The sequence below is a fragment of the Vollenhovia emeryi genome, unplaced genomic scaffold, assembly GCF_000949405.1.
Source record: "Vollenhovia emeryi isolate VEMERY1.0 unplaced genomic scaffold, V.emery_V1.0 DF939647.1, whole genome shotgun sequence".
Classification (NCBI taxonomy): domain Eukaryota; kingdom Metazoa; phylum Arthropoda; class Insecta; order Hymenoptera; family Formicidae; genus Vollenhovia; species Vollenhovia emeryi.
Window position 1 is genome coordinate 17,340 of NW_011966719.1, and position 9,110 is coordinate 26,449.

General features: G+C 36.8%; 1 protein-coding gene across 2 annotated transcripts in view; it reads right to left on the minus strand.

The window, feature by feature from the left end:
• LOC105557026 (phosphatidate cytidylyltransferase, photoreceptor-specific) overlaps positions 1-8,318 on the minus strand; it is a 15,454-nt gene extending 7,136 nt beyond the window's left edge. Inside the window, exon 1 of one of the 2 annotated variants that reach the window (XM_012004151.1) lies at positions 8,005-8,318. In XM_012004151.1, the coding sequence (XP_011859541.1) occupies positions 8,005-8,082 (78 nt within the window). In that variant the 5' untranslated portion in view covers positions 8,083-8,318. The remainder of the gene's footprint in view (positions 1-8,004) is intronic. The other variant, XM_012004150.1, reaches the window with a different exon arrangement.
• Between the last annotated feature and the right edge of the window lie 792 nt (positions 8,319-9,110).

Sequence of the window (9,110 nt, forward strand, 5' to 3'; positions counted from 1 at the left end):
TTTATCTTATTATCTTCTTTTATCTTATTTATCTTGTTTTATCTTATTTTATCTTATTGTATCTTATTTTATCTTATTTTATCTTTATAATGCCTCAGCAAGACGTAATGCCCCAAAAATGCCCTAGTAATGCCCGGTAATGCCGCAAATCTGTACACCACAATGCCCTCAGCGGTTTCCCCCTCGAATCACCCCATATAAATTTTGCGAACCATCTTTCGCAAGTTGGAATTAACATTGTTCTCTCCAAACACATCGCAAATGTCTTTCGCAGTATTCAAAATGCGTGTTCCTCTCCGAAACTCGTACATCATAATTACACGCAAATGGATTCTATCAATATTCATTTTCAATTTTATTTTAGAGCAACTAAACTGACTGAAATCAAACCAATTCCCATTTGTAATGATAGCTAGAAGTATAACCTTTAAAACGGTATACATATAATACATTTACATATTTGTAAGCGCTGCCATAAAACTGGATCAGTTAAGGTGATTGTACTCTAAATTAAAAGTCTCAAAAATCTTCTGAAAAAAAATTCAAATATTGTAACATGTCTGTGTTAAATCTCAAGTCGATCTACCGTACAGATTCTGAGATATAGCCGTTTAAACTTTACGATATTTATTGTAGTATCATTTAACATTACAGTAATGGCGGCGGCGAACAAAACCTCACGAGTGAGCAACGAATTTTGCTCTAGCAATTGAATTAGTCTCAAAACATGCACAAAAATCTGAGAAAAATTAGTTCAAACACTTTTGAAGCATGTATATTAATTTGAAAAACTTTGACCATACATTAGTGATATAATATTAGTGATGTAACCTGCGGAAGTAATTTTAATCCAAAGTTTTGAGTTTCGCAAAATTTTTCGAGGTCCAAATAAGCTTGGCATGCGTGGCAACGTCGCACATTATAAAGTCAGATTAGACTATGTTACATGGCGCGGTATCGCCAATTACACTTCATGTTTTTTCCCAAAATGCTCAAATCAACGTTGCGCCTTCCAACGCATAGGTTAAACACATCTCGTCTGTCACTAAAAATGTGGTTACGCTTTTCTTGTCACCTTCTAACCGTAGCTGTTCTGCATTTTTCTTTCTCCAATAATTGTTTTTTGCTAATAAATCTATCTTTATTTCGTAAAGGAAGATTTCCTTCGCTCGATATTTTTTAATCTCTCTCGCTCTCACTCTAACTGAAAGGCGACGTTGTCACAATCACGAGATACGGTAGTATCTCGCGTCAAGTATAAGCGTAGCTTGACCGCGCGCGCGAAACCGACCGTGTAGTTTACGCGAGTACTCAAGTTGACGGACCCTCAGATTTTCGGATCTCAACAACGGCTGATCTGACGACATTCGAAGTGCGCTCAATCGATAGCTTGGGTTCGATTTGCATAATAAAAGTGTTTTTATTTTTCTCCTACGTGCCCCACGAGTAAAGATACTGCAATGCAAAGTACAATGTAGGTAATTTTCATGTTCTGTAATCCGTAAGAAACGTCGTCGTCATCGTCTTGTCGCCAGGCAGTGGTGGGGGAAAATTTCTTTTCATATTTTTGTCACACGCGGCGCTAGCAAGTGCGGTTAACGTGATTGACGTTACCGATTTACTTATCGAGTGCATGTAAACAGAGTGAACCTAACCCTTGTGTCGAGTGCAATTTAATAATTGCAAGTTGTTACATTTGTCGCATTAGGGACTGATTGTAAGATCTTCTCAAGTGTCACTACCCAGATAGCCAGTGTGAGCACAAGTTGCTTTCACATTGCTAAGAAAAATGTTAGCATCTTGCTATGCATCTATGTCGTTTATTGTGTTGTTGTTTGCTAGCATTTGGTGTCGGAAATGAAACATTTGCATGATTCAAACATTATGCTAGCATTAAGTGCTTGGTCAGATGTAATAGATATAACATGTTTATATCTGTTAGAAAATTGAAAACAATATATGCTAATTCTTTGTTAACAGTATGCCTATTCGATATGCTCTCTCTTTAGCTGTGCATTCAACTACGACAATATGTTAACATTATGCTAGCTGTACTTAAATCACTCAAACATTGAATTCATATTCCCAGCAAAGAGCATCAGTTGCTGGCATTTTATTTCCATACATTGCTTGAGCATACTGGCTATCTGGGTAGCGCGGTAAAAGACTGCGTGATTGATTGTGAGTGTGCGCGATCGGTGACGTATGTTGTAAACATAACCCTTATGACAGATTTCGGATCGAGATCTCTGTCCGAGAACCGTGCAGTTAATACAATTGCCGGTTTTCCATAAATTGGCAAGTTGATTGGCTACACTATTTCTCGGAGGACTCGAAAATCTTACCGAAACTTAACATCGTGGACACAAGGTTAATATCACAAAACGGACAATCGATCCTTTCGGGATTCTCTCGTAATAATAAAGTAAGTATACGAATGTGCAATATATTTTTATAGTGATCTGTTACGTTCAGCATAGCTAATCTTAGATGTCGAAGTGCTCTTCCTCTTTTTATCTTTTATTCTTCTCTCGTTCGCTTAAGAGAGCACTCCGACGCCCCAGATTTGCAATGCCGAACGCAACTCTTATCCGACAAAAATCTATCTATGTATATTACAGGGTGTCATGGATAAGTTATTCATCTGCTACAGATAGAGCGGATTAAATTGAAAAGTTTAACTGAAATGTACCATTCTGTTCGGAATAGTTATCGATTAAGTAATTTACATTCTCATTAAACATCTGAACGAATAAGCGCTAGGAAAGCCGAACTCGGCAGGCATGTAAAGCGAGAGATGGAACAATGCGTGACGATACCGTGCCGGAAAATTGTCCAGCAGTGAGCAACGAATCTCAGATAATGAGACGCGAAAACAATCACTGGCTGCCTGACAATTTTTCGGCGCCGTGCTATATGCCACGCATCATTTCACTTCTCACTATCAAATGATGCTCACCGTTGCTAGGAGATCTAACAAATAAGCCATTTTACATGCCTATCGAGTCCGACCTACCGCTTTCCTCGCGCTTATTCGCTCAAACGTTTTATAGAATTACTAGATAACTATTGTAAATTTTACAAAATATTATAGTAATTTTCTGTTCAACCGTTCTACCTGTATACGAGCAGATGAACATCTTATTCGTAACACCCTTAATATATGTATACATGTATGTATGTATTTATTATATGTATGTACACTAGGACCGGTATTCATAGTCAGATCTCATACATAAGACCGTCTTGAATTTATCTAAAGATGCTGTATCGAACATTTCTTTGGCTACGGGGTATCTGAAGATAATCTTAAAACAGTCTTGAATATAAGATCTAACTATGAATACCGGTCCTAGTGTACATACAAATGTTCATATGGACACGAAAAAAAACTGATGTTTCAACAAGATCAATGTAATTAAAACTACAAAATTCGTGATATCACCTTAAAAAATAATCTTTTTTGATAAAAAAGATTTAAAAAAGACGCCAAGTATAAGCGTCATCCAATCAAGAATTATATAGGGTGAAGTGGGGTGATGTGAAACATGGGGTGATATGAAACACGGCGATTTCTCGCACCTTACGTGACATATGATTAATATGACATATGTCATCTGTTTTTTTTTCATACCACCTCATATTTAAGTCACTAGAGTATTCAGACGTAGGTATATTTCGATTCTCGTTGAAACACGTGAAAAAATTTTTTAAAAGTTATTTTCGGTGATCACAAAAATCGTGTTTTTAGACAAATTATTCATCACATTATAAGGTTATTACAATGTAAGTGTTGGTTTCTTCAATATCTTTCAGAATCTGAAGTGAGTTTGCATTTTCTTATATCGTGCTGATTTAGTAGTAAATTCACATTAAATGACAGCCAGTGGGGTGTTGTGAAACACTTTTAGTGGGGCGATGTGAAACACGCCATTGACGCTATTTTTCGTGTTTTATTGAAAAATTTGTGCATATTAAGAGGATCCTAAAGCTACGCCCGAACTCCGACGGGATAGCGCCCTCATCTAAATGGAATAAGAAAACACCAACCAAAAACACACCGAGGAAAGCTACAACAGCACGGAAGCCACAATCAAAGAAACAACGTCATCGCAAAACGTCCACTTCATCATCATCCGAAGAGGACCAAGACTTTTGTATGATTTGTTGTGAATTGTTGCCAAAACATTTAAATCGCAACAATTCAATTGCATGTAACAAGTGCAAGCGCCCATTTCACCTAAAGTGTGTAAATATGGGTAATTACTGCTTTTTTACATGCCAAAATTGTGACTCGGACCTTGATATCTCAGACTAATGGTTTTTGTTTTTTTCACTTGATTTGTCATTTTTCACTTGATTTGTCATTTTTAACTTGATTTGTTATTTTTAAGCAGTTAATAAAATATTGTTTTCAAGTAAATTTGATATTCACTTTTTTTTCCTTGAACGTGTGTGTATGTTGAACGTGTATATATGTGTTATGTTGACGTTTATGCCCTTTAGACGCAAATTTTGTTGCTGTTTCACATCACCCCACGATTTGGAAAAAGTCCAAAAATCAACACCTTTGAATTTTTTCTCCATTTTTTTTAAATCAAAATATTCTAAGTCCGTGATTACAGAAACGTAGAATAATTCACCCTCTACCGAATAGAGCTATTAACTGACCAAAAATTCAATTTCTTCACACTTTTGTGGGACTCCAAAAAAACGTGTTTTACATCACCCCACTTTACCCTATAATTTAATTATTTTGATGTTTTTTATTTAAAAAAAATTGTTTTATCTTCCCACCTCCAAAGTATCTTCTCTACAAAAGTAATGATATCATCAAATGGCGCCAACTAAACTGAATATACAAACTAGGTACTTTATTATTTTTTATATTAGAATGACGATATTATCCATTGCACCTATAATACTATCATTGCACCAGTCAGCACTCAGGATTTTTAGTAATTTACTAAATCGCAAGCAATCCAGCAGGAAAAATAGCATCGTCTGCAGAGGGCTTCATATCCAAACAATATCAAGCATAAAATTTTATCGGAAGAAATAAAGGGAATAATATCAATATTAATAATAATATTAAAGAGACAAATTTTTAATACTTATTCAATAATGCAAACAAATTTAATACAACTAAATATTTTATTAATAGATCGCCTTTTCTAATTTCATTGTGAGATACATATTGATCCTGATTCATGACATTATTTTGACTTATGGAGTCAGGGTACAACCACTTTAAGACATCTGTGAAAAACCTATCAAAACTTTTGCATTCACCCAATAGTTTAGTAAGTTATTAAGATTTATTAGTAAGGTACGAAAATTTTTTGGAAAGTTTCTAAAAGTTTTCAGTAATTTATTGTACTAAAATGCTGCTACATGCTTGTTGCCCATGAAAGTCAACTTAAGATATGTGATACTAATATAGAAATATTTATGCTTGTAAAGGCCAATTCCCCATCTCCAATTAATTGAATCTGCCGATTAAATTTCAGTGTTCCATTGAAAGTGACCAATCACGAGTGACACTTAATCCGATTAAATTAATCGGAGATGGTGGAACACTGGTCCTAAATCTTTAAACGACAAAAAGTAGTATAAGAATAGCTCACAATTGCAATACACACAGTAGGCGATTTTTGGCGATTGTCTGGTAAATATACCAAAGTGTACCAGAGCGTACACTGGGCGTCATGAATGTTCTTATACCTGAAAACAACTATTAAGTTCAATATATCCGGTAGAAAAATTCATTTTATTAAAATAAATTTTCTTATTGGATATCTTTGGCGTCTTTCTTCAGGTGTAAAAGTATTCATGACGTCCAGTGTACACTCTGGTATACTTAAAGTCAAAATCTTTAAAAGTCATAAATTTTTCGTAATTAAAATTTGTGTCCAATCTAAGTAACGACGCTGAACATAAAATAACACAAAATATAAGTTCCCGGTACTTCTGAGAAGAAACGATGATTTCTTTAACAAATCATTCATTATTTACATAAATAACGCGTTAAACATAATTTTATACATACGTATAAATGTGAATTATTTATATTTATATTTATTATTTATATTTTATGCATGAATATTCAATCTTGATTAAAATCGTAGACAAATTGCATAAATATCTATAAAAAAATATTATTTTCATATATATATACATGTATATACACATTTCTTGTAGATAGATAGAAAACTTTATTGATCTCTTCAGGATTACAGTTTAATACAATAATACATTTGTCGTACATTCTCCCAAATGAGAAGGAAATGAAATAAAACGGATATAAAGGACGAATAGTATCGCGCTACGTGGAAATTAAGGAATTATTCACGACAATTTGAATACATTGGGAATGCGTAAACATTTAATTAAAAAATCGTCACACAAATATCAAGACCGTCATCGCGAGACCAAGGCGGACGAGGAAACGAGTGCGGCAAGAAAGTGCGTTAAAGGTTAAAGGTTTCTCCCGTTTATAGAGCAATGTAGAACATAAAAAAATATTAGACCCGTATTTTTAGTGGCTTTTTTCGACGTGAAATAGCCTCTCAAAAGTAACGAATTTTTTTCATTTTTCATGAATATCTTCGAAAATACAAGGTGTAGACAATATAAGGTTATAGATAAAAGTTAATGCTGTTAAACTTCTGCATTGAAAAACATTTTTAATTTTTAAAAAATAATGATGGGGTGGGGATAAATTAAAATTTGACATTTTTGAAAATGTAATTACGCCGTAATTACCATTGTGAAGACTATAAAAAACAATAAAATTTTTGTCTAAAACATTTTTTCAAAAATATATTATAGTTTCGAAGATATTCATAAAAATTGGAAAAATTCCGTTATTTTCAATGGACTGTTTCACCCTCTAAACGTCGAGAAAAGCCGCTAAAAAAATAGGAGTCTGATATGTTTTTATGCTCTACAACATATCCGAAGCGCATCGAAATCGGTGAGGGACACTTCCGACCGTTCCCTTGTTAGACCCTGTTTCACCAATGTTGTTTAACTTTCAGTTTAGCTTAATTCATTCTTTGTCTCTTTCCAACTGTTACTTCAGAAAGAGACAAACATGAATTAAACTAACAATAAGATTAAAGTTAAGCGACGTTCGGTGAAACTAGACTTTAAGGTTACAAGACCGAAACCGTTAATTTATCCTGGAATCGGTAAAAATTAACCAATTACAGTCAACTATTCTCTTCACTTTTAACGGTGACTGGACAATTTTTACCGATTCCGGCATAAGTTAACAGTTACGGCCTTGCATAAACCAGCCTTCAATGACACGACCGACACAAGTTGACACAAGTCATTTTACCCTTGTTGTTCACTGAATATTGAAAAAAAACAGACGTTTGTGTCACTAAATGGACAGCACCAATATAGTAGACCAGGGGTTTGATCATGAATCTTTTTCTCTAGTATGAAGTCATGAAAATGGAAAACTTTATAGACGAATATTGAACTCGTCAATGAAATTTGTCTCTTTTTACAAGTTCACATTAGAGGAAGATTCACGATCGAGTCTCAGCCTTAAAGTTCGACCTACGGCAAACCAGATCTCTCGCTTGTTTCGAGCAAACTGATCTACCCCAAAACAATCTCCCTCCCCATTTCCCACCCATCACCGGAAGGACGCATTATTTGTTGTGTGCATACACGCGCATATACCGGGAGCGCGTCCGTATATGTGTCGCATATCCATAGGACACGAATGCATGTACTTTTCCGTATCCGTGTTCGTGACGCGCGCGGCATGCAGAGTAGAAGTAACCCGCGACGTGTTGGTGGTTGTCAAATACGTCAAATACGTATCGATAAACAAAACAGCCCATCGCATTCAACAGCGCAAATCGATAGCCGTCGAACGGTGATCGCATGAAACGTCTACGTTCCGGGACATTATCTTGAGATGGACTTTTGCAGCACGGCAGAAAGGAGAACTCCGGAGAGAGACGAGGAATCTTGTCTGTTTACCTGATCATCGCTGACGTCGCGCGTGGCCGTCGACGATGTCGCGTCGCCGACGGTCGTTCTCTTGCGCACTTCCGACATCGGCTTGGCAACCACGAAACACTAAGGTAGAACCACGCGATCGGGCGGATTGTCGATGCGGCGAAGAGACACGCGAAACTCGAACAGAGAGCCGGAACGCCGATGAGATACGTGTGTGAAAGAGAGAGAGCGCGCGCGCGCGCGATCGCGTATTCACATATTTCGCGGACAGAGTGCGGGAACGGACGTGACGGGCACGCGTCGCATCACGTCTCCTCGCGATACATCGCACTTGCGCGAGGCGAAACACCGGATTACGAGGAGAATCTCGGAACAAGGCGGCAGGAGGGAGGGGGAAGGGACGAGCTCTCGGGTAAGTTCGGGATACTTCGGTTAATCAATGACAACGAATTCCATACTACACTAGAATTATCGACATATGGGATCTGTTCTTTATTGCTGAACTCCTGAATCAGTGCACACTGGTGCAATGAGTTGGAATGAGAGGTAATCTATTTGTTTCATTTTAACTTATTGCACTAGTTCAGTAGTGCAGTAATAAAGAGGCTTGTTTTCTATTGCTGCACTGGTGAACTAGTGCAGTAAGCTAGAATGAGAAAAAATATACTTGTCCTACTCTAACTTATTGCACTAGTTCACCAGTGTAGCAACAGAAAACAAGCCTAAGAACGGGCCTATAGAATAGATTGCTGATCGCTGGGGAAAGAGCGGTCGCACGAGTAGAGGGAGAGGTAGATAGAGTATTATGGGGTGCTTTCCAATTGCAATATTCCCTAGATAGTTTCGTGCACATGACGACACAAATGGCGTTCGAATTGTCACCACAGACATCTATAGACGGAGCATTAGCTACAAGAGGGGTTTTGATATCGGGGCGCGGGAGGCACTCATCTGGGGTGCTTTCGCGACGTAGATCAAAATGATCCGGATCAAAATGATCCGTGCTATGATTGGTCAAATCTGAAATTTCGTAGCATCACATTGAAATTTTATTCAATGAAATTCCAGATTTGACCAATCATAGCACAGATCATTTTGATCCGGATCATTTTGATCTACGTCGCGAA